General features: G+C 45.6%; 1 protein-coding gene across 2 annotated transcripts in view; it reads right to left on the reverse strand.

Moving 5' to 3' along the window:
* The window catches only part of smyd3 (SET and MYND domain containing 3), a 998,764-nt gene that overhangs the window by 188,647 nt on the left and 783,004 nt on the right, over window positions 1–27,113 (reverse strand). For both annotated transcript variants that reach the window (XM_073050456.1, XM_073050457.1), the window contains exon 6: window positions 2,950–3,017. In XM_073050456.1, the coding sequence (XP_072906557.1) occupies window positions 2,950–3,017 (68 nt within the window). The remainder of the gene's footprint in view (window positions 1–2,949; window positions 3,018–27,113) is intronic.

Raw genomic sequence — 27,113 nt, forward strand, 5'->3', positions numbered from 1 at the left:
AGTCTTTGGACTGTGGGGGGAAAACTTTCTTACAGAGGATGCCAGAATTGAACTCCAAACTTCGATGCCCTGAGCTGTAACAGCGTCACGCTAACCGCTACTCTACTGTGGATGCACATACGCTGACTGGTGTTAACTGCTCTACGTTAGTTGATTTGTTCCAGTTTATTTTGTGAAAGAAAGGTTTATATTTAAATCGCATCTTATACATCCCCGAGATGTTCCCTGACGTTACTCGGAGATACGGCACAGAACAGGTCCTTCCGGAGCAATGAACTGCACCACCCAAAAACCAACCTATTTGCTGTTGTTCCTTTCCGTGCCTTGTGGTGTGTCAGGCGACAACCTTGCCGACACTTTAGCATTTTTCTTCTCTGTTTTTTACGAGGCTGAGTTGCTAGCTCATGGCTCAACCCTGCGCTGATGGAAAGCAAGCAAGGATCCGGCCGGATTCACACCCAGGACCATTTGCCTGGAAATCCAGAGTGGATGTCACTACGCCACCGGCCGGCCGACTTTTGAGGCGTTGATGGCGAAGACTGAGCGATGTCACGGAATGTGAACGGTAGCTGTTCGAATCTCTGTCGCTGGACAAGATCAGTGCTTTGCAGAATTACTGCTTGTCTTTTGTCACCACATGCCCGAATGTAATTCGGTGGCTCAGGTAGGCAGAGTGGTGAAGAAGGCGTTTGGCACGTCCACCTTTATCAGACAGGACAATGATCACACAGGAGTTGTATCTGTATGTGTCAACGCTGAGACCCCTGCTCGACTATTGTGTGCAGTTCTAGTCACCCAGCATCTCATTAAGCTGGAAAGGGAACCGCAAAGACTTATTTGGATGCCACTGAGACTGGAAAACTTGAGTTATAAGGAGAGGTTTTTCCCTGGAGTGAAGGAGGATGAGGGACTTTATAGAGGTTTATAACATTATTATGAGATAAACAAGGTGGATAATCAGAATCCTTTTCCCAGGGTATGGTAGTCTAAAAGTAGACGGCAAAGATTTAGAGTGCATTGGTAGCAGTGAACTAGAATGCTATTACAGCTTGGACGTCAGAGTTCAGAGTTCAATTTTGATGCCATCTGTAAGAAATCTATACGTCCCTCTTATGAGTGTGTGGGTTTCCTCCAGGTGCTGTGGTGTCCTCCCACATCCCAGAAGTGTACCGGTTAGTAGGTTAATTGGTCATTGCAAACTGCCCTGTGATTAGGCTCGGGTTAAATAGGTGGGTTGCTGGGCAGTGTGGTGCAGCTCCATGTTGTATCTCTAAATAAATAAACAAAAATTGAAAATGAGGAGGAAATATTTAAAATGATCTGAAGGTCAAGTTTTTCTCATGGAGAGCGTTAGATGTATGGAACAAGTTTCATAAGGGCAGGGTAATGACAACATTTAAAGGGCATTTGTACAGGTATATTGTTAGAATAGCTTTAATGCAGGGGTTCCAACAATAGACAGTAGGTGCAGGAGTAGGCCCTTTGGCCCTTCGAGCCAGCACCGCCATTCACTGTGATCATGGCTGATCATCCACAATCAGTACCCCGTTCCTGCCTTCTCCCCATATCCCTTGACTCTGCTATCTTTAAGAGCTCTATCTAACTCTTTCTTGAAAGCATCCAGAGAACTGGCCTCCACTGCCTTCTGAGGTCCATAGGATCCATGGACCCCTTGGTCAATGGTAAGGATTCATGGCATAAAAAAGATTGGGAACCCTGATTTAGTGGGAAATGAGTCAAATGCAGGCAAAAGGAGCTGCTTCAAACATCTTGATCAGAATGAATGAGTTGGGCCAATTGGCCTGTTCTTGTTCTGTATAAATCTACGAGCCCAGATCTTACTGCATAAAGGCATGGTCTGTTTCCTTTGCCGAGCAGTTTCAAACAGAATTGAACAGGGTGCAACCATCAATGAACTTCCCTATTTCTAATTATATGATGGGAGGAAGGTCACTGATGAAAAGACTGGACCAAAGAAGTTGCCTGGAGGATGTTTGGGTTCTATATAACCTTTGACAACCACAGTCTTCGCCCTTTATGTGAGGAATGATCTCACCACTGGACCTGGCAAAAACCAAAAGGGGTGTCATCAGTAAGGCGGGCAAGTGTCACTTGATAGCACCACGGACAATGGTCTCACTTGCAGACTGAGAGGAGAAGTGAAAGAGGGCAGCAAGGTAGCATAATGCTTCACAGCGCAAGTGGTAAGATCGGGGTTCGATTCCCGCCGCTGTCTGTAAGGAGTTTGTACGTTCTCCCCATGACCACATGGGTTTCCTCCCCCAATCCAAAAATCTATGAGTTGGGTTTAGTGAGGGTGCTGCCCGGATTACAGAACATGAGGAAAGGTTGAGTGAGCCTGGACTTTTCACTTAGGAATGAAGGAGGAAAAAGGTGACTTGATAAAGGTATATAAGATTGTGAGAGGAACAGATAGAGAGGACAGCCAGCACCTTATTCCCAGGGCAGAAATGGCCAATAGCAGAGAACATCTATTTATGGTAGGTGGAGGAAAGTTTGGGGGAGATGTCAGGGGTAAATATTTTACACACAGTCTGGGAAGTGCATGCCGGGGGTGGTGGAAGGGGCAGAAATTCTTAGATGAGCACATGGATGTAGGTAAAGTGGAAGGTTATGGGCTGTGTGTGATGGAAGGGTTAGATTGATTGTGGTGTAGGTTAAAAGGTCAGCACAATATTGAGATGTACTGAGTTCATCTCAGAAGCGCTACATTATATGGACTGTGAATGCTTCCAACACCAAGAGATTGCTGGAGTGGAAATATCAGTGGCAGATGTGGAAACTGCAACAGCAATAAATAGCATTTCAAAACCACCTTTAAATCATAAAACACAGAAAACTTAAGTTGTGGTTTCTTTCCAAGCCAAAGCCCAGCATCTGTGCTGCCAGAGCACGTGCAGCAAATGTTGCTCAGTCCCCTCAGTGTACCTGGGATAGAGGCCAACACCAGCTTCTTGCATCTCGCCGTCACTGACAGTGAAACAGTTGCACGTCACCTGTGTAAACAAGAAGGGAAATCCCGCGTTACACTAAGCCTCCCTGTGAGAGGAATGAGACTCCTGCCTGTACGAAGCATCGGCACTGTTAGCTCTAGCTTTCTGGAGATCCCTCAGCAATGTTTCTCAGCCCTCTCACACACAACACACACACACACACACACACACACACACACACACACACACACACACACAAACACACACACACACACACACACACACACACACACACACAAACACACACACACACACACACACACACACACACACACACACACACACACACACACACACACACACACACACACACACACACACACGCGTTGTGAGGTTGTGCACTTGATGGCTGCTTTTACTGTGCATGGAGCAGAATAATTTTCAAGGGAAACACAAACTGTGTGGCAAGGAAAGGCTGTGGGTTGTGATATACCGGGGAGATGTGGCTTTGATTAAAAACTATTCTGAGAGATGGGAGAAGTAATTGCTTTATTATGTTACAGATACCAATTTACAGTGAAAAGCTTTGAATTTACAGTGAAATACCAATGTACAGTGAAATAGTCCAGCCAGACTATTCCAAACATCAAGATAATACAAAAGGGAAACTTGAACTCAGAATTGGTGGGATTTGAACTCACATTTTCAGTTTTGGTCCAGCCTGCTAAGGTCCCAGGGTATGCCCCAAGTGGACAGCCTGTGTGACACCATACAGGAAGGTGGGCTGCTGGGGGAGGCCGTGGTTAGCCAGGGGAGCCGCTGGGCGGTGTACGGAGGAAGATGAGTGTAGGGTGGGGAGTGCGCTGTGGTAGGGAAGAGGCTGAGCATGGAGGAGGTCATAGACTGACTTCCTTAAGATTAGCCTGAGTTTGAACGAGGCCCGTTAGCCAGAGCTCTAAGCCCGCTGATCTCCGTGAGTCACTGCAGAAGTTGCTTCTGCATTTTTCTAGAAGCTTCTTAGTTTTTCTGTAGCATGTGTCACTCCACACAAAGCTGGCTATTGCATTGGTTAATTGTTAGCAATATCTTGTTATCTTTCTAGTCCGAACTAGTTCTTGTATAAGACTACCGCAATTTCTCTCTTTGTTCTTATTACACGCAATAAACAGCCGTCAGCAACAAGTTTTATGCCTCTTTCTTGACTTCTGTTGAACATCTGGAACGCAAAATCACCAGATCCAACACCTACAGTACTCTCTATGAACTTGCCCAAATGCCCCTGAATGTTGTAATTTACTGTACATATTTATTTAGAGATACAGTGCGGAACAGACCCTTCCAGCCCACCCAGCAACCCACCTATTTAACATTAGCCTCGTCACAGGACAACATACAGTAACACACACGGAAGGACCAGCTGGACTCTTTTCCATAGATGCTGCCTGGCTTGATGAGTTCCTCCAGTAGTTTTGTGTGTGTCGCTTTGGATTTCCAGCATCCACAGATTTTCTCTTGTTTACAACTTGCAGTGACCAATTAATCTACTAACCGGTATAGCTTTGGACTGTGAGGGGAAACCGGAGCAGCCACAGGAACAGTTCACGGGGACACCAGGCAAACTCCTTACAGACAGTGCCGGAATTGAACTCCTAACTCCAACACCCCGAGCTGTAACATCATCGCACTAACCACTACACTACCATCTTTGCTGTGTAGAATTTGCAAATAGTTTGCTCATAGACAATGACAAAATATTCTAATGACAAATATGGACACATTCATCAGGGAGTTCAACCACCCTAAGCAATGCTAACACCGATGATTCAATTAACACTGGACCTTGAATCCATACACCCAGTAACCACTTTAATAGGTGTACCTGCTTATTAATGCAAATATCTAATCAGCCGATCCACTGCGTAATAGCATGCAGATGTGGCCATGAGGTTCAGTTGTTGTTCAGACCAAATATCAGAATGGGGAGAAAGATGTGATCTAAGTGACCTGGACCATGGAATGATTGTTGGTGCCAGATGGGGTGGTTTGAGTATCTCAGAAACTGCTGACCTCCTGGGGCTTTCACACACAACAGCCTCTAGAGTTTACAGAGCATGGTGTGAAAAACAAAAATTATCCAGTTCTGGGGGGTAAAAATGCCTTGTTAATGAGAGAGGTCAGAGGAGAATGGCCAGACTGGTTCAAGCTGACAGGAAAGCAACAGTAACTCAAATAACCAGGCATTACAACAGTGGTGTGCAGAAGAGCATCGCTGAATGCTCAAGACATCAAACCTTGAAGTGGATGGGTTACAGCACCAGAAGCTCACAGATATATGCTCAGTGGCCGCTTTATTAAGTACAGGACGTAACTAATAAATTGGGGACTGAGTGTAGAGCAAAGAATCTGACTGAGCTTATGTTCTTTTGTTAGAAGGACTGTCCAGTTACTTCTCCAACCTGCCTTGTCACCATAAAGTCACTAGCGTCTATAATGTGAGGATTGAATCTAGAATCGAGTGTCACAGCCTCAGAATAAAGGTGCCCTTTAAAACTGAGATAAGACTGTAAAACAAAGCCAGCAGAATTAAGCCATTCTGTCCATTGAGCCTACTCCACCTTCCATCATGACATTTATTACTCCTCTCAACCCATTCTGCTACCTTCTCCCTGTAACCTTTGATGTCCTTACTAACCAAGAACCTGTCAACTTCCACTTTAAATATACCCAATGACTTGGCCTCCATAGCCATCTGTGGCAATGAATTCCATGCACTCACCACCCTCTGGCTAAAGACATTCCATCTCACCTCTGTTCTAAATGCACACTCCTCTATTGTGCGGGTGGGCCCTGTGGTACAAGACTCATTCACTATAGTAAACATCCTCTCCTCTGTTTAGGACCTTCAATATTAAATAGATTTCAATGAGATACCCCTCATTCTTCTAAACTCCAGCGAGTACAGGACCAGAGCGATCAAACACCCCTCGTACCTTAACCCTTTCATTCCCAGAATCACTCTCATGAGCCTCTCCTGGACCCTCCCTAGTGTTATCACATCTATCATTAAATAAGGGGCACAAAACTGCTTACAGTACTCAGAGTATCCCAACTCTTATATTCCAGTCCTCGAAAAGAATGCCAACATTGCATTTACCTTCCTTTCCACTGACTCAGCCTTTAGGGAGTCCTTCACAAGGATTCCCGAGTCCCTCTGCGCTTCTATGTTTTAAAAAAATTCTCTCCTTTTAGAAAATAGCCTGGGCCTTGCTTTTTACTCTGACAGGAACATACAAGCTTTGTACTCTCAAAATTTCACTTTTTTAAGGCCTCCCATTTAACCTTTGCCAGAAAACAGCTATTCCAATCCACTCATGCCAGACCCTTCCTGATATCGTCAAAATTGGCTTTTCTCCAATTAAGAATCTCAACCGACAGATTAAACCTGTCTTTTCACATATTTATTTTGAAACTAATAGCATTATGATCACTAAATGCAAAGTGTTCCTGCACACAAACGTCTGTCACCTGTCCTGTCTCATTCCCTAATAGCAGACCTCGTATCACGCACTCTCTAGTTGGGACCTGTACATACTGATTAAGGAAACTTTCCCGAACATACCTGACAAACTCTTTCCCATCCAGCCCTTTTACAGTGTGGGCGTCACAGCCAATATGTGGAAAGTTAAAATCATCTACTATCACAACCTTGCCACACTCTCTCTACAAATTTGTTCCTCTTAATCCTGTAGACTGTGTATTGGGTGGTCTGCAGTATAATCCCATTAACATGGTCATACCTTTCTTACTCCTCTGTTCTACCCATGAAGCCTCACTAGACGAGCTCTCCAGTCAGCCCTGACTGAGCACTGCCGAGCCACCTTCCCTGACTAATGCCCCTTTAATCCCTCCCACTCTATCACATCTAAAACAACGGAACCCCAGAATATCGGGCAGCTCATCCTGCCCCTCCTTCAACCAAAGCTCACTAATAGCTACAATGTCATAATTCCACTTGCTGATCCACACCCCAAGCTCTTCCGCCTTTCCTACAATAATCCGTGCATTGAAATACACGCAGCACAGAACATTAGTCGCGCCATGCTCGACTTTTTAATTCCTGACCTTGTATGTAGGCTTAACAACATCTTTCCCACAATCACTCCATTATCAGTTCTGGTGTTTTGGTTCCCATTCCCCTGCAGACCAGATGATGCACCATCAATAACTCTAGGAGACTGGAAGTGAACGTTAGATAGGCTTTTATTAACAGCAAAGAGGGAGCACGACATCTCGGAGACTGAGGGGGGAGCAGTGCCCCAATCGCCTTTATACAGGGGTGTGTGGGAGGAGCCACACCAGCAGTCAGCAGCAGTCAGCAGAGGGGCGTGCCCAGACAGGTATACATAGTTTAACACACCAGACCTATCCTTTTCCATAATTACTTTGATACTAATGGTATTATGATCACTCGATGCAGTTTAGTTTAAACCGCGCCCCCCCCCCCTCCCCAGGGAACATGTAAGCCTTCCCACTAGAATATTAGTCCCCCTCCAGTTCAGATGCAAACCGTCCCTTCTGTACAGGTCTCACCTTCTCTGGAAGAGAGCCCGATCATCCAAAAACCTGAAGCCCTCCCTCCTGCACCAACTCCTTATCCATATATTAAACTGTATAATCTTCCTACTTCTGGCATCACTACCACGTGGCATGAATAGCAAGGCTCTCAGAAGTTTAATTTACAGGTTGAGTCTGTGGTAAAGAATGCAAATGCAATGTTGGCATTTATTTCAAGGGGAATAGAATATAAAAGTAAGGAGATAATGCTGAGGATTTATTAGACACTTGTCCAGTCGCACTTGGAGTATTGTCAACAGTTTTGGGCCCCATATCTCAGAAAGGATGCGTTGTCATTGGACAGGGTCTAGAGGACGTTCATGAAGATAATTCCAGGAATGAAGGTGTTAATATATGAGAGTTTGGCAGCTTTGGGCCTGTACTCACTCGAACTTGGAAGAATGTAGAGGGATCTCATTGAAATCTACCAAATGTTGAAAGGACTAGATAGGATGGGTGAGGAGAGGATGTTTCCTATGGTGAGGGAATCCAGAACTAGAGGGCACAGCCTCAAAATTGAGGGGCAACCTTTTAGAACAGAGGTAAGGAGGAATTTTTTAGCCAAGGAGTAGTGAATCTGTGGAATAGTCTGCCACAGACTGCAGTGGAGGCCAAGTCTGTGTGTATACTTAAGGCAGAAGTTGATCGTTTCCTGATCAGTCAGGGCATCAACAGATATGGCAGGTGTATGGCAGGGTTGAGTGGGATCCGGGATCAGCCATGATGAAATGGAGGAGCAGACTCGATGGGCTGAATGGTCTAATTCTGCTCCTATATCTTATGGTCTTATGGTCTAATGATCACAACCCTGAAGGTCCTGTCCTTTACTTTGCATCTAACTCCCTGAACTCACTTTGCAGGACCACAGGATTCTATACCTTCAAATCCTATGTCAACTCTTTCTAAGGATTTGATTTCATTTTCCACCAACACAGACACACTACCCTCTTTGCCTACGTGCCTGTACTTTTGATACAAGGTGTATCCTTGGATGTTAAGCTCTCAGCTATGCTCTTATTTCAGCTACAACTCAGTGATGCACACAATGTCATACCTGCCAATCCCTAACTGCACTCAAGATCATCTACCGTATTGCGCATGTGCTGTGCGTTCAAATATAATACCTTCAGTCCTGTATCCATCACCCTTTTTGACTTTGCTCCCATGTTATACTTTACCTGACTGCAATTTTGTCGCATCATCTCCCTACAAACTGCCCCATCCTCAGCCCTATCACTCCAGTTCCCATTCCCCTGCTAAATTAGTTTAAACCCTCCCAAACAGCTCTAGCAAAGCTGCCCACAAGGATTTAGGCACCCTCTGGTTTTTCTTTGGAGCAATGGAGGATGAGAAGTGACCTGATAGAGGAGCATAAGATGATGAGAGGCATTGATCGTGTGGATAGTCAGAATCAAAGGAGATTCAGGAAAGTGATTCCAGGATTGAATGGCTTGTCATATAAAGAGGCTCTAGGCCTGTTTTCACTAGAATTCAGAAGTATGAGTGGGTGACCTCATTGTAACCTATCAAATGTAGAAAGGCCTTGGTAGAGTGGATGTGGAGAGGATATTTCCGTTGGTGGGAGAGTCTAAGACCACAGGACACAGCCTCAGAATAGAGAGGTTTCCTTTTAGAACTGAGATGAGGAGGAATTTCTTTAGTCAGAATGGTGAATCTGTAAATTTTTTTGTCACTTCATGTATACTTAATGCAGAGGTTGGTTGGTCAGGGCATGAAGGGATACGGGGAGAAGGCAGGAGACTGGGGTTGAGAGGGAAAATGGATCAGCAATGATAAAATGGCAGAGCAGACTCAATGAGCCCAGTGGCCTAATTTTGCTCCAATATCTTATGATCTTCATATGGTCTATTATATACCACCACTCCAACATCAGTGCTGAACCTTGTGTCTTTTTGCAGGGGGACGGGTGAATCGCTGGAATTCTCCACAACACTGAGGGCTGTGGAGGCTGGATCACTGAGGTAGTTAAAACAGAGGCAGGGATTAATGGGGAACTGACACAGAGAAGGGATATGGGACTGGTCAGCCATGATCATATTCAATGGCAGGGCAGGTTGGAGGGTCTGTGGCCTACTTCTGCTTTTAACTATTTTAAATCCTCAAACTCCTTACCCAGCCACACTCGGATAGCACCATTAATTCAGGTCACAGATGCTCAAGGCAGGAGTTTACCACCACCCTCTCAAAGACATTTGAAAGGCACGTTGTGGGAGGAGTTGAGGTCGTGGGAATAAATTCTGCCTTTACTGTTAACACTCACCTCCCTGTAGCAAAGTATAAAAATCACACTGGGACTGGATACATCTGATTCGTAGAAAAATTAAATGTAAGTGTTCTTTTTAACCCCAGGGTCATACACAAAATTAAGATACCCGTGTAATGACACGTTAAAAGCTTAAGCGTAATTTATTGGCATAAATGATGGCTTTCCACATTGTTAGGGGAATAAAAACTGTAACACAATTCTTAAAAAATGATCCAGTTTGTTTAGATAGTGGAAGCAAACTTGCTATTAGGTAAACAGTGATCCAACGTGAACAAGGGGCTCACTTGGCCATCCCAAGCTATGTCATTTGATTCAGGGCCACACACACACACACACACACACACACACACACACACACACACACATACACACACACACACACACACACACACACACACACACACACACACACACACACACACACACACACACACACACACACACACACCATTTGACTGTGGTCTGATTCAGCATTTGGAACAATATAAACATAATGACAGAGTGTGAACTGTTTAACAGCACGCAAAGCCTTCCTGGAAGTGATATTCCGTGATGAACATGCATCAGGATACAAAGGCCAGCTGTCATAATATCCGCATTCATCACACGGCTCGGCCTAACCCCTGGCTGTGTCTCGATACGTAAAGCACGGTAAGAATGACAAGAACACGAGGGGGCTTTGCTCATCTGTGTAACAAAAGGCTTGTTTAATGTAGTTAATAATTCACACATTGTGATGGTATTGGGTTCCCTGTCTGCAAAGCCCTAAACTCGGAAGATTTTAAGCCCTATCCGATATCGATAGCTATGGACTCTTCGCTGTAGGGAGATTATACTGTATCCAACTACTCTTCAAGGACAAGCCTACTTCACTGTCTAGCCTCTGCAGTGAGTTTTGGCTGCCAACACCCACTGCTTCCTCCCTCCCTACCAAGCAGTAAATACTTCCAGCCAAAGAACTGGTTTATTTTTTAATTATACACATTTAAATACAGATAAATAATTCTTAACCCACATTTAACAATCATGGAGGATTTCTGATTTATAAGAGATTGCCAAATTACAATATATTTACAAACTACAAGGGATTTCCAAATACAGGTAATATTGTGAACTAAAAGAACATGCCAGCGAGTTTCAGACAAGTGAGTTGTCCATCAGTGAAACTGAAGGTTGACAAATGAACACTAGTTCTTCTTTCTGCAACCCCACCTTTCTGACGTTCTTCTGGCCAATCCTAACAAACCCCAAACTGAGATGGTATTTATACTATTTTTGACATCACCTGCATCTGATATTTTCTAGATACTTTTGCTGGGACAAAGTAACTCACACAGATGGTTTTAAAAGCTTCTGGCGACAGAGATCCCAAACATCCACAATTAATACTGTCAGGGCTCTCCCCGAGTACACAAACATCCCAATATGTTTGATGTGCCAATTAACAAAACCCCATTGTCTTGTGTTTGGCTAATGGAGACAAGTCTCCTGATCACTTTACTTTGTAAAGCTGTACTTCCAATTTCAAACTGATGGTTGCTTGCAATTTATGTTTTGAAATGCGGACTGGTTCTTGTTTATGAGTGAAGAGTATTTATTAAAAGTTTAACTTAATCATCAATAACTCTGACCCTTTGGAAAAGTCAAGGTCAAGCAGGTGTGTTTAGCTGAGTTTAGTAAGAAGCCTCCCAGGCTCTGGGGAAAGAATAACCATCACTACAATCTCTACTTAAAATCTAGGCTGACACATCAGAGCAGCACTAAGGGGATTGGAAGGAAATTGGAGTTGGAGTTGAAAGAGGAATTGGAATTGGTTTACTTTTGGTTATATGTACCAAAGTACAGGGAAAAGCTTGTATACCACTCGTTCAGATCAAATCGTTGCACAGCACTGTAGTAATACTGCTGCAAAAGACAAAGAAATTTCATAACATATGTGAGTGATGATAAACCTGATCCTGATACGGGTCTCTGTTGTGGTCTGCGAATGGGAAAAGGGCAGGGAGAGGGAATCATGGTTGGGAAAAGGGGAAGGGAGAGGGGAGGGAGTGGGAAACACCAGAGAGACCTTCTGTACTGATCAATAAACCAATTGTTTGGAATCAAATGACCTTGCCTGGTGCCCCAGGGTTGGGTGTGTCTGCCCCTGACACTCCTCCTCTGTCACCTGTCCCGCACACCGTGCTCGCCATTCCCAGCATCCTTTGGTCCTGTCAGATTTACAAATTGGCTCTCCACTACATCTTGAGAAATACAATACTGTGCAAACGTCTTAGGTACCCTAGCTATATATATGTGCCTAAGATGTTTGCACAGTACTGTACATGGACAGGAGGGATATGGAGATTCCACAAAGGGAAAAAATTCAGATGAGGCAAATTCCCAGTGTCAGCAATTTTTAAAAAAATATCCTGGTAAATCAAAATGATTCTTGCTCTTGACATCGACTGAATTTCATGCTATTTACTTCACCTAAGCCTGTGTAAACTTCACTTATATTTATCAGGACTTCCCAAAATACTATACATACTATTTCTAAGGTTCAACCAAAATTTACCCCTGGTTCTGCATCACTACAACAGTCCGGCTTCTCACTATCACACTGGAATTTGCTGTTGTCACACAACTCACAGCAAATCACCTCTACTGTCAGACTGAGGGAATCAAGAACTAGAGGTTTTAAGAGGAACGGTGAGAGATTTAATACTCACCTTTTATTATTGCTATTTTGTGTGATTTTGGTCGGGACGGACTGGCTCTGTGGCCTGCAGTGAACAAAAGGCATGGTGCTAAATTGAACTGAACTGAAACCTCCTTGACTGCTTCAATGACTTTGTATTGATATTTTATATCCTGTGCTTTCTGCTTGCTTAATACTGTTTGCGCAGTGGGTGTTTGAGTTTTCTTTGAACGGCTTCGCCAGTGTTTCTTTGTTTCGTGGCTGTCTGCAGGAAGACAGATCTCAGGGTTGGATATTACATTCATACTTTGATAATGAATGTATGTTGAATCCTTGATGGGCAACTTTTACACCTACAGCATGGTCCATATGGAATAAGCAGCCAGAGGAAGTGGCTGAGGCAGGTACAAGACACTTGGACAAGCACACGAACAGGAAAGGTTAAGGTGATGGAACAAATACAGGCAAATGTGACTAGCATGGATGGGTCACCTTGGTTAGCTTAGCTCAAAAGCTTTGCTTCTGCACCTGATGACTATGACTCCAGTCACACAATTTCGGGAAATCCTGATACATATAGGTGAAGTTTACACAGGCTTTGGAGAAATAAATAGTATGAATTTCAGGCGACATCAGGAATCATTTTGATTCCTTTTGAATCACTTTGATTGACCAGGATATTTTTAAAAATTGCTTACCCTGGGAATTTGCCTCATCTGAATTATTTTCCCTTTGTGCTATCACTGACAGTTAATATTCTAAGTTGACAACATCAATAAAATAATCTTGCAAACACACCTGAGTGATCACACTAACAAAGCTAGACTAATCTGAAGACCAAGGCAAAAAAAAGCATTAGGATGCCAAATTGGCACAAAGCCTCTCAAAAGCATAGTGATCGTACTTCAAAAGTGCAACCTATAAATTAAAGTTTTTTTCCCCCTCATGATCTTCTGTTTGTCCCCTCTGTACATTTAGTGTTCTCCACATTCACATAAAATTAGCTGGAAAAAAACCAAAACAAAACTAGCTGGAAGATGGGTGGGAAAGGTCAAGTGCCGGAGAAGAAATAATCTAATTGGAGAGGAGAGTGGACCGTAGGAGAAAGGGAAGGAGGAGGGGACCCAGGGGGAAGTAATAGGCAGCTGAGAAGAAGTAAAAGGTCAGAGTGGGGAATAGAGGGGAAGGGGCTATTTGTTTACCGGAAGGAGAAATCAATATTCATGCATCATGTTGGACAGTATATAAGGATGAAATATAAGGATATGAACTTCCCACTATGCAGGACATTTACAAAGACAGGTGCATAAAAAGGGCCCAAAGAATCACTGGGGACCGGAGTCACCCCAACCACAAACTGTTCCATCTGCTATCGTCGAGGAAACTGTACCACAGCATAAAAGCCAGGACCAACAGGCTCCAGGACAGCTTCTTCCACCAGGCCATCAGACTGATTAGTTCATGCTGACACAATTGTATTTCTAAGCCATATTGACAGATGTGTTGTAAATCTTACTGTATGTGAAGGATGTAAGAAATAAACAAAGTCAAGTCAATTCAAGGTGTTGCTACTCCCCTCTGAGGGTGGCCTCACCCTAACTCAAACCCTAACCGTAACCCTAACCCTAACCGTAGCCCTAACCCTAACCCTAACCGTAACCCTAACCGTAACCGTAACCCTAACCCTAACCGTAACCCTAACCCTAACCCTGGCTTCAGCCCCACAAACCCTAAACACACCCCGATTAACCCTTGCTAAACCCCCACAAACCCAATGTCCTATGTCAGGAGGGGCGAGATTCAACAAAGGCAAGTGTTGGACCTGGTTAATGAAGGCGTGGGCCAGTTCAAAGTGGCAGGGTCGCGTGAAACTGAATCTCAAGTGACGAGATCAAAAAGCACAAGAGGGCTGATTCGCCCACTGCCCGCGTAATCTCAACCTAACCAAGCCAAACATATACATCTACCAGCCCAACACTCAAACCTAATCCTAAAGTCCAAAAGGGACACACACCCCCACAAACCCTAGGCACTTCCCGATTAACCCTGGCTTCAGCCCCACAAACCCTAAGCACACCCCGATAAACCCTTGCTAAACCCCCACAAACCGGATATCCTATGTCAAGAGGGGCAAGATTCAACAAAGGCAAGTGTTGGACCTGGTTAATGAAGGCGTGGGCCAGATCAAAGTGGCAGGGTCGCGTGAAACTGAATCTCAAGTGACGAGATCAAAAAGCACAAGAGGGCTGATTCGCCCACTGCCCGCATAATCTCAACCTAACCCAGCCAAACATATACATCCACCAGCCCAACACCCACGGATGCTCTTCTCGCCGGGGGCTAAACCCACCCCACACCACTGGCTATACCCTCTGCCACTCAGTGAAACCCCCCTCAACCCTACCCCCCCCCAAACCTAACCCTAAGGTCCAAAGGACCACATACCACAACTAAACCAGACGGTATATCCTAACCCTAACCCTAACACTAATCCCAGGCATACAGATGCCAGGTAATGATGTTTAAAAATAGCATTACCCTCAGAATTACATGCCTCTCATTGTCTGGTCCATGGGAAATACACAAGCCAAGTCTGATCAACTTTGGCTGGGCCACCTCGGAGAGGGTGTATTATGATTAAAGGCCCGAAACACCTGACGATCCGAGGGTGCATTACTGACGATGTGTCCCTGTGCACACCCGGTTCGTTGAACCAAGTGGTATTGGACCACGATAATGAAAGGCTTGGACCAGATTAACCTGACTTCCCCATACAAGCCTAGCCGCCATAGCAGCTCAGACTGAAAACTCTGCAGCCTAACCTCTCCCAGCCAAACATATACATCCACCAGCCCAACACTCAAACCTAATCCTAAAGTCCAAAAGGGGCACACACCCCCACAAACCCTAGGCACTTCCTGATTAACCCTGGCTTCAGCCCCACAAACCCTAAGCACACCCCGATTAACCCTTGCTAAACCCCCACAAACCCGATGTCCTATGTCAGGAGGGGCGAGATTCAACAAAGGCAAGTGTTGGACCTGGTTAATGAAGGCGTGAGCCAGTTCAAAGTGGCAGGGTCGCGTGAAACTGAATCTCAAGTGACGAGATCAAAAAGCACAAGAGGGCTGATTCGCCCACTGCCCGCATAATCTCAACCTAACCTTACAGTGACACGCTCCTCATTCTCCCGGTCCACGAAGTGCCAATAAGAAAGCCCAGATACACACAAGGCGAGAGAGAACCAGTAAATTAAACCCAAGATGGGACGACAGACAAGTCAGTGCTAAACTCAGGTGCAGTTCTGCTGAATGCCCAGTAAACACTTTCAATTTAACCCATGCAATCCCAGGCATACAGATGCCAGGTAATGATGTTTAAAAATATCATTACCCTCAGAATTACAAGCCTCTCATGATCTTGGTCCCTGGGAAAAACACAAGCAGTGTCTGAGCCGGACACTGTTGGGCCACCTCGGGGAGGATGTATAGTGTTTCAAGGCCTGAAACACCTGACGATCCGAGGATGCATTACTGACGATGTGTCCCAGTGCACACCCGGTTCGTTGAACCAAGTGGTGTCGGACCCCGATAATGAAAGGCATGGGCCAGATTAACCTGGCTTCACCATACTAGCCCATCCGCCATAGCACCTCAGACATCATCACTCAAAATTCTGCAGCCTAACCTCTCCCAGCCAAACATATACATCCACCAGCCCTACACTCAAACCTAATCCTAAAGTCCAAAAGGGGCACACACCCCCACAAACCCTAGGCACTTCCCGATTACCCCTGGCTTCAGCCCCACAAACCCTAAGCACACCCTGATTAACCCTTGCTAAACCCTCACAAATCCGATGTCCTATGTCAAGAGGGGCAAGATTCAACAAAGGCAAGTGTTGGACCTGGTTAATGAAGGCGTGGGCCATTTCAAAGTGGCAGGGTCGCATGAAACTGAATCTCAAGTGACGAGATCAAAAAGCACAAGAGGGCTGATTCGCCCACTGCCTGCATAATCTCAACCTAACCGTTACCCTAACCCTAAACCTAACCGTAACCCTAACCCTAAACTTGGCTCAAGAGGAGATTATAGATCGACACGTTGGAATGGGACTAACATGCTTGGCTTTTTAAAACTTTTTTTTCCCTCTCATAGTCTTCCGCTTGTCACCTCCATGTGTTTAATATTCTCTCCGTTTATTGGATTTCTCTCAGCAGCGAATTCCATTCCCGATCCACTCTCTGTGTTTGATTAAACTTCCCACGGGATTTTACGTTTGTAATTCTTTTTTCTCTTTCCCATGAATTGGAATCTACATACAATTTTACCGCAATTTGCAATAAATATTTACCAAGGGCTAAACGGACAGCACTTGTTTATGATTCCAGTCAACTTGCTGGGCTTATCTCTTTCTCTCCTGCAGTCTTTTTCTCATTTACAGTAATAACTGCCACCAAATCTTGGAGCTGTCTCGCTTCACTTTGCTCGCAGCCCGAGGAGACAGAGAGGTGTGAACTGGCCATCCCATTACTGAATTGCATCGAAGCCACAGCTGGTGTTGAGAATGGAACAGAAATCTGCTAATGCTCTTTGCTTTTGCAGTTTATTAATTCCAGTAGTGTTCACATTTTTGCTGATACATTAAACTGGTCCCAACGTAACTGAGAGGGCAGTGGCTCTTTGAGAGCGTTACAAACCAACGTCTCTACTCCTCCCATCCTTCATCTCACAACTGGTGCAGATGTTGAAAAGAAAGACAGCCTGCCATTTATAGAACATCCTCCATCTTGCGATAAGGACATTCCAAGGTATCCGGCAACCAGTGAAGTATTATTGAAACACAGGGAACATAAGAGGAGAAGGAGTAGACCATCCAGCCCGTCGAGCCTGCTCCACCATTCAATAAGATCATGGCTGATCTGATCATGGACTCCTCTCCACCTACCTGCTTTTTCCCCATAACCCTTATTTCCCCTACTATGCAAAAATCTATCCAACTTTGTCTTAAATATATTTACTGAGGTAACCGCCACTGCTTCCCTGGGCTGAGAATTCCACAGATTCACCACTCTTTGGGAAAAGCAGTTCCTCCTCATCTCCATCCTAAATTTACTTCCCCAAATAATGACGCTATGTCCCCTAGTTCTAGTCTCACCTACTAGTGAAAACAATTTCCCTGCCTCTATCTTATCTGTCCCTTTCATCATTTTATATGTTTCTACATGATCTCCTCTCATTCTTCTGAACATGACGAAGTTCAAAGTTTAAAGTAAATTCATTACCAAAGTACGTATACATCACCATATGCTACCCCATAGAACAATGTAACACAACAGAAGCAATGAAAAACTACACACAAGTGAAGACGAGAAACCAAAACAATAGGGTCTCAGCCCAATATGCTGACCGTTTATCCGCTTCCATAGATGCTGTCTGTCTTGCTGAATTCCTCCAGCATTTCGTGTGCATTGCTCAAGATCTCCAGTAACTGCAGAGTCTCCGTTGTTTATAATATACACATAGCTTGTTCCCTTGAATAGATAATGACCACACATTCAGTGAGAGACTGAAAGAGACTCAAAGATTTAAAGTACATTTATTATCGAAGTGGGTATGCTGTGTACAACCCTGAGTTTCGTCTTCCCACAGAGAGTCACTAAACAGAGAAACACCATGGAACCCATTCAAAGAAAACATCAAACATCCGACGTGCAGAAGAAAACAAATCACGCAAACGGCAAAAAAGGAGCAAAAAACACGGAATATAAAACATCAAACCACAAGCCACAAATCAAGCAAGCTGCAAGTGCTGGCAATTTAGAAAATGCTAGAAACACTCAGCAGGTCAGGCAGCGTCGGCGGTAGGAGAAACAGAGTTAACTTTTCTGCAGAAGACCTTTCGTCACAGCTGAGGTAGCCGGGAGCAGCTGACAGCGTCTGTATGTTTCTTTGCTTGTGCTTTTCCGCTCTGCAGCAGTCCGTGATAACCTATCTACCGGAAATGGATGGAGTTGCCAGAGGAAGTGGATGAGACGTGTACAAGTGGGGAGGCATGGCCTAATGCATCGCTTGACAGCGACGGCTGTCTGCACGGAGTTTATACGTCCTTCCCTGTGACCACGTGCTTTTGCTACGGATGCACCAGTCTCTTCCGACTTTCCAACGATGTGCAGGTAGAGCCGGCGAGTTGTGGGCAGCATGCTATGTCAGCGCCAGAAGTGTGGTGATGGTTGCGGGCTGCCCAGCACAATCCACACCGACTAGATTCGACGGCAACAATTCATGTATGTTTTCATGTACATGTGACAAATAAAGCTAACCTTTATCTCTAACTTACAATGTTTGAAAGGCACTTGATCAGGTATGTGGATAGGAAAAGTTTATGGGGATATGGGCCAAATGCTAGCAAATGAGCCAGGCTTAAATGGGCAACACAGACACGCAGTGCTGGAGGAACTCAGCAGGACCAGCAGCGTCTATGGAAAAGAATAAACACTCGAGGTTTCGGGCCAAGACCCTTCTTCAGGACCGGAAGGGAAGGGGAGAACGCAGAGTAAGATGGTGGGGGGAGGGGAGAAAGATGTACAAGGTGGCAGGTTTTCTCGTGTTTGAGCTTAGATGGGCATCTTGGTTGGCATGGATGAGATGGGCCAAAGGGCCTGTTTCCGTGCTGCATGACTCTATGAAATGGCTTCTTCAACAGTTTATGATCCCACCAAGCCTGGCATCACTCTATTCCTTGTGTCCTGTCAACCTGTCTGCAGCAAAAAACTAACTTGTTCACTCTCTTTCCCAGTTCTGACAAAGAGACGACAACCTGAAGTGTTAACCTTGCTCTTCCTCAGATGCCGCCTGTCCTGATAAGTGTTTCCTGCATTTTCTGTTTTTTAAATTCAGTTAGTGACAGAAAACTGCCGCTCTTCTGCCAAATAAAACACTATGAAACATAGAAAAACTACGGCACAATACAGGCCCTTTGGCCCACAATGCAGTGCCGAATATGTATTTACTGAGAAATTACCTCAGGTTATCCATAGCCCTCTATTTTTCTAATCTCCATGTACCTATCCAGGAGTCTCTTAGAAGACCCTATCGTATCCGCCTCCACCACCGTGGCTGGCAGCCCATTCCACACACTCACCACTCTCTGAGTAAAAAACTTACCCCTGACATCTCCTCTGTACCTACTTCCAAGCACCTTAAAACTGTGCCTTCTCATGCTAGCCATTTCAGCCCTGGGGAAAAGCCTCTGACTATCCACACGATCAATGCCTCTCATCATCTTATACAGCTTGATTTGTTTTATATCTCTGCTTTATAGACATGAACTTTGAGAATCAGGATGGCGCGGAGTTGCGGTCTCTATCGAGGTCATGGCTCAGATTTAATTGTTTTTTAAGTGCGTAGAGATGACTTTGGGGACAGAAAGTTAGGGTCAGGTTGGGGGTTAGGGACAGTGAACAAAAGAGATGGTTGTTGACTTCAGGAGGGTAGTCCCTGCTGAACATCGACGGCTCCACAGTAGAGATGGTAAAGAGCACTTAATTTCTTGGTGTTCATCTGGTGGAGAATCTCACCTGGCCCCTCAACACCAGCTCCATAGCAAAGAAAGCCCAGCAGTGTCTCTACTTTCTGCGAAGGCTGAGGAAAGTCCATCTCCCATCCCCTATCCTCATCACATTCTACAGGGGTTGTATTGAGAGCATCCTGAGCAGCTGCATCACTGCCTGGTTCAAAAATTGCACTATCTTGGATCGCAAGACCCTGCAGCGGATAGTGAGGTCAGCTGAGAAGATCATCGGGGTCTCTCTTCCCCCCATTATGGACATTTACACTACACGCTGCATCCGAAAAGGAAACAGCATTATGAAGGACCCCATGCACCCCTCATACAATCTCTTTTCCCTCCTGCCGCCTGTGAAAAGGCTCCGAAGCATTCGGACTCTCACGACCAGAGTATGGACAAGCTATCAGACTCCTCAATACCCAGAGCCTGGACTGACACCTTACTGCCCTATTGTCCTGTTTATTATTTATTGTAATGCCTGCATTGTTTTGTGCACTTTATGCAGTCCTGGGTAGGCTTGTAGTCTAGTGTAGTTTTTTTTTCTGTGTTGTTTTTTATGTAGTTCAGTCTAGTTTTTGTACTGTGTCAAGTAACAGCATGGTCCTGAAAAACGTTGTCTCATTTTTACTGTGCACTGTATCAGCAGTTATGGTCCAAATGACAATAAAAAGTGACTTGACGACTTGAAGTGGGGGAGTTAGAGGTCAGAGTAGTGTTAGGTACAGGGATGTGGCAGAGTTCAATATCAGGCCCTCACTCCTTGTCCAGTGATGTGGATATGAGACAATGGTCTTGTGGAGCCCAGGCCTCTGCTCTGCGCTCGAAGTCCAACAACGTGGATAGGTGACGATGGGCATCTAGAGTCCAGACCTCTACTCCATGTTCAAAGCCTAGTGACCAGTGTCCCAGATCAGTGGGTTCCAGAACTGGACGTCCTTGTGGGCAGAAGGCAGGGGGAAGCACGAGGGCTGGTCAGTTGGTGCCCCCCCGGACTTCGAGCCTGGACTTTGGGGTCCCTTTGTCAGCTCGTCCAGGGGTCAATACCAAGGTCATTTAGAAGTCCGGAGATCAAAAGCTGATGGCCAAAGCCTGGAGGCTGGAAGCTTTAGGCCCAGAGTCTTGTCCTGGAGTTGGGAGACTGTCTGTCTGTCTGTGTTGGTGGGTGGGGGGGAGGAAAGGGACTTGTTTTGCAGTTGGTGTTTTGTTGCGTGTTGCATTCTGTTTTGTTGTGCTCTGTGTTGTTCTGCTGAGCATTGTGGCCATGCTACGCTGGCGCTGGAATCAATGACAACACTTGCAGCTCCCCCCTGCACATCCTCGGGCGTGTTGGTTAACGCAAACGATGCCTCTCACTGCATGCTCTGACCTACATGTTATAAATAAATATGAATTTGAACCTGCTGTACTGTCAGCGGTGCTGTGTCCCACACGGTGGGAGTGCTGCACAGTGCGGGTGGGACACAGCACCTCTGATAGTGCAGTATTCCGTCACTGCCATGACACCAGCCTGGAGTTCTGCGAAGGGAGTGAAGGATGAGAAGCGGCCCATTTCGAACATGCAGTAATTTCTTGGCTTTGCGTCATGTTAAAGCCAGGCATACAGCCTTTCATCAAATGCTGAAGGATAGTCTAGATTTCTTTCTGAGCAATATTATGCAGTAGGCCCAGCCAGAGGAAAGGGGAAGTGAGAAGAAAGCAGTTTATTTCCCTTACATTCTCCTTGGCTGAAGCTCTGCCCTGGAGCAGAATTGCCTTCCTACATCTCGCAGAAGTTTTGGGTTAGAAATACAGTTGGCCTAAATCCAGCAGATCAGGAGATGTGGCTGCCAGGACCCATCCCACTGGACCGTTCTGAAGAACAGCAGGGGGGAGTGGTGAGGCTACCAGTTAGGCCCTGCTAGCCGAATCGACCTTCACCCAACAATACAAAACTAAATGATCCACGTCTCCTCACTTGCCCGTGAGAGATTTGTTTCCTAGATATCAAGAGGTCTTACACTTCAAAAGAATCGGAATCAGGCTTATTATCAGTGACATATGTTGTGAAATTTGTTGTTTAAGCGGCAACAGTACAGCGCAGTACATAAAAATTATCACCAGCTCCAATTAAATAAATAATTGCAAAAGAAGTCCTGCTGAAGGGCCTCAGCCCGAAAAGTCGACTGTTCTCCTTCTCCAGAGATGCTGCCTGGCCTACTGAGTTCCTCCAGCATTTTGTGTCTGTTGCAAAATATTGAGGTCGTGTTAATGGGCCAGTTTATTTTCTGTTCGTAAACCTTTGAGTGTGAGTCTTCACACTGCTGTGCCATCTCCCTGATGCTAGTAATGAGAAGAAGACATATCCTGGGTGGTGACGGGAGTCACCTTCTTAAGGCATCACCTTTTGAAGATGTACCTCATATTTCCCAGCATCAATAGTATCTACAGGAGGCACTGCCTCAAAGAGGGAACATCTATCACCAAAGGTTCCTACCATCTGGGCCATGCCATCTTCTTGCAGCTACCATCAGGCAGGAGGTACAGAGGACTGAAGTCCCACACCACCAGCAACAGCAACAGTTACTTTCCTTCAACTGCTTGGTTCTTGAACCAACTAGCACAATCCTCGGTATAGCAACCTGTGAAATGCAAAGGCCATTGATACCTCGGAAACAGAAAGCTCTCACGGGCAAGTAAGGAGGTGCAGATAATTTAGCTTCGAGGTGTTGGGAGAAGATCGTCTAGGCTGCCAGAGATAAGTCCCCCACTGTTCTTCAGAATGGTCCACTGGGATAAGGTTCCTGGCAGCCACATATTTTGACCCTGCTGAACTCTGGCCAACTGTATTTATAACCCAAAACTGCGTGGCACTACAATGTATGTTTTTTGAAACAATTGTGTTTATCCCTGCAAAGTTTTTGCATAATTCTTCTATAGTTGATGTTTTACCTGTTGCGTATGTGATGTTACGTGCTCGTAAAGCTGCTGCAAGCAAGTTTCTCATTGCACCAGTGCATCTATGTACTTGTGCATTTAACAATAAACCCAGTGATAACAATATACTGTCCACCACTTTGGGACATCCTGAGCCCAATCCTCCATGGACCCTCACAGTGCAGGGGCAAAGCCTCGCGTCTTTGCCTTGTTGTGTTCGATCCCAACTCGTGGCTGTGGTAGGCCGCTTGAGGAAGATTCCTTAAGAGGCTCGGACTTCCTTGAGACGTCTTTAGCTGGGTTTTACTGAACCAAGGTTTCCCAGGGAAACAGCAGTCCCAAAAAGCACTGTGTGGACAGAGTGTGAGTGAACTTGGCCTGCTGGGGTACTCAGACCCAGCAGCTTCCGTCAAAAAAAAAGAGCCAAGGGCATTTCAAACCAGCCCAGCAACAGGTCTCACAGTTCATTCATATTTCCAGCTCCCTCACTTCCGAGCTTTCTCCTTTTGCAGGAACTGTTGATACGGTGGGGGTGTGTGGGGGGGGGGGGGGGGGTCGGTGGTGAAGGTGAGGGGGAGGGAAAGGGCTTGTGGGCCAGCTGAGAATACTCACCGTGCAGAAGTAATGACAGGAAGCAGTGGGGAGAATGAAAAATGAAGCCTTGCGAGCTGTTACAAACACGTTATTAATGAGAACAAGGATTTATGGCCGTGGCAAAGCCACTCGAGGATGTTTGTTTGCAGTCAGTGTTCCAGTGTAACTTGATCTTGGTCATAAAACCCCTCACTAGCCAATAATCAGTGGTAGATTAAAACAAAATAAGAATATAAACCAGCTGTCCTAACATGGCACACAAAGCCATTTGGAATCCTCAGAACCCTCAATGGCTGATTCTGTGTGTCAGGAAAATGCAAACACAACAAACAGGAAAAAGGCCCTCAAAAGCCTGCCCAACATTCCTCAGCTTTGTGGCTTGCTCTGCAGACTTGACTTGTGCCAAACTTTCCGCCTCAACCCCATTGTGCTTACAACTTTGCTGATCCATTTCACAGATCCAACTGGCACCACTCGGTGAGGAAACAAATCCCCCATTTTTGTTTGCCATCGGTAACGCAAATACTCCAGCCGAGAAGCTGACCTTCCGCTGCTGAATCTGAACACAAGTTCAGGCAGAATGCTGGGATAGATTCCAAGTCATATCCTCTCCATGTCCACTCTGTCTAGGCCTACATATTGAAAGGCCTGAACAGAGTAGATGTGAAGAGGATGTTTCCTATAGTGCATGAGTCTAGGACCAGAGGGAGCTGCCTCAAAACTGAGGGATGTCCATTTAGAACAGAGATGAGGAGGGATTTCTTTAGCCAGTGAACGGTGAAGCTGTGGAATTCATTGCCTCGGGTTGCTGCAGAGGCCAAGTCGCTGGGTATATTTAAAGCAGAGGTTGGTAGTTTCTTGATTAGTCAGGTCATCAAAGGTTACCGGGAGAAAGCAGGAGAATGGGTTTGAGAAGGATAAAGAATCAGCTGTGATGGAATGGCAGAGCAGCCTCGGTGTGGCTGATGGCCTAATTCTATTCCTAGGTCTCATGGTCTTCATGTCATTCCATGGGTAAATATACTGCATTTTCTACATCTTTGCTAGATCTAAATTGTGGAATTCCCCAGGTAGAAATGCAGTGAGGTAAACTGGACATCATGGGCTGCAGTAGCACCAAATACTAATAGAAGGTACACTCAGCTGCCACTTTATTAGGTATACCTGTACATCTGATCGTTAATGTATCTAATCAGCCAATCATGCAGCAGCAACTCAGGGTGTAAAAGCTTGCAAACAAGACATGGTCAAGCGGTTCAGCTATTGTTCAGACCAAACATCAGAGTGGGGAAGAATTCTGATCTAGATGACTTTGACTCATGGAGTGATTGTTGGTGTCAGACTGATGCACCATCAATAACTCTCGGAGACGTGAGGCGAGATAGGCTTTTATTAGCTGGAAGAAAGCACAGTCAGCAGCAAGAGACCATCACACAACATCCTGGAGACTGAGGGAGGAGCAGTGCCTCCAATCGCCTTTATACTGGGGTCTGTGGGAGGAGCCACAGGAGCAGTCAGCAGGGGGGTGTGTCCAGACAGGTATACGTAGTTCACCACACAGACAGACTGGTTTGAGTATCTCAGAAACTGCTCACACCCTGGTATTCTCACACACAACAATCCCTCGAGCTTATGGAGAATGGTGCGAAATCAAAAAGCATCCAGAGAGCGACAGTTCTGTGGGCAAAAATGCCCTGTCAATGAGAGAGGTCAGAGGAGAATGGCCAGACTGGTTCAAGCTGACAGGAAGTCACCAGTAACTCAAATAACCAGGCGTTATAACAGTGGTGTGCAGAAGAGCATCTCTGAACGCACAACACTTTGAACCTCGAAGACTATGAACTTACACCCAGTTGCCCTTATTTTGGTGCAGGAGGTAGCTAGTAAAGTGGGCACTGAAGGAACGTGTCTACCCTTCAATGAAAGGTGACTTGACAGAGGCACACAGACAATAAGAGGCAGAGATCTAGTGAATAGCCGGACACTTTTTCCCAGGTTGGAAGTGGCAAAAATGAGAGGGCATAATTTTAGTTAATTTATTTTATATAGCGATACAGCGCTATATAGACCATGTCACCCCAGCAACCCCACACAACCCCAATAAACCCTAACCTAACCACAGGACAATTTGCAATGACCAATTAAACTACCCAGTATGTCTGTGGACTGTGGGAGGAAACTGGAGCACCCGGGAAAACCCACGCATTCCATGGGAAGGATGTACAGAGACTCCTTACAGACAGCGCTGGAACCGACCTCTGAACTCCAGCGCCCCGAGGTGTAATAGCTCCACGCTAAGCACTACACTGTCGTGCCGCCCGCAGTGAGGGGTGATTGGAGGAAAGTTTAAGGGGGATACCTGAGGTAAGTTCTTTACACAGAGACTGGTGGATGGGTGGAATGTACTGCCAAGGGTGCTGGGAGAAGCAGATACATTAGTGGTATTCAAAAGACTCTTAGATAGACACGTGGATGACAGAAAAACAGAGGGCTGTACAGGAGGGAAGGGCTAGTTTGAGTAGGTTAAAATGTGGGCCAAAGGTCCTGCGCTGTGCACTCATGTTCTATGTTTTATGTTCGATTTGAAAATAAGAAATTGAAGTTTAGAAATTAATTCAGCTGGAATGGGTGAATGTCAGAGTCCTCTTAGTAATCTTTGGTTTTCATTAGCCAAATCTTTAACCCACCCAAATGAGGCCATTTCGGCTTTTATTTCAGATTTCCGGCATCCTCGGTGTTTTATTTCTGCGCACAATCCCTGCCACAGCTTTGGTTTGTTGAATGTCAGGCTGCCGTGCGGAGCAAGTGACACTTGACAGTGTGGTGTTCAATTAGCAGCCCCAGTGAAACGCCAGCCGTCCTGCTGCTCAAACACAGCAAAAGGCAGCTCAGCAGATCAACGAAAGAGATATAAGCACATCCTCACATCACATCCAACTTTCATCACTGGTTCAACACAAAGGAAGGTAACAAAAAACTCACACACACACACACACACACACATACACTCTCACACACACACACATGCACACACAAACACACACACATGCACACACACAAACACACACACACGCACACACTCACACACACACTCTCTCACGCACACACACACATACACACACACTCTCACACACACGCACACACACACAGATACACGCGCACACACACACATACTCACACACACATGCACACACACAAACACTCACTCTCACACACACACACGCACACACACACGCACACACTCACACATACACTCACACACACACGCACACACACACACGCACACACACACACACACTCACACACACAGACACACACACACACACGCACACACTCACACATACACTCACACACACACGCACACACACACACTCACACACACAGACACACACACGCACACACTCACACACACACTCTCTCACACACACACAGAGACACACACACACACAGATACACGCACACACACTCACACACGCACACACACACACACGCATGCACGCAC

The sequence above is a fragment of the Hemitrygon akajei genome, chromosome 7 (assembly GCF_048418815.1).
Source record: "Hemitrygon akajei chromosome 7, sHemAka1.3, whole genome shotgun sequence".
Lineage (NCBI taxonomy): Eukaryota > Metazoa > Chordata > Chondrichthyes > Myliobatiformes > Dasyatidae > Hemitrygon > Hemitrygon akajei.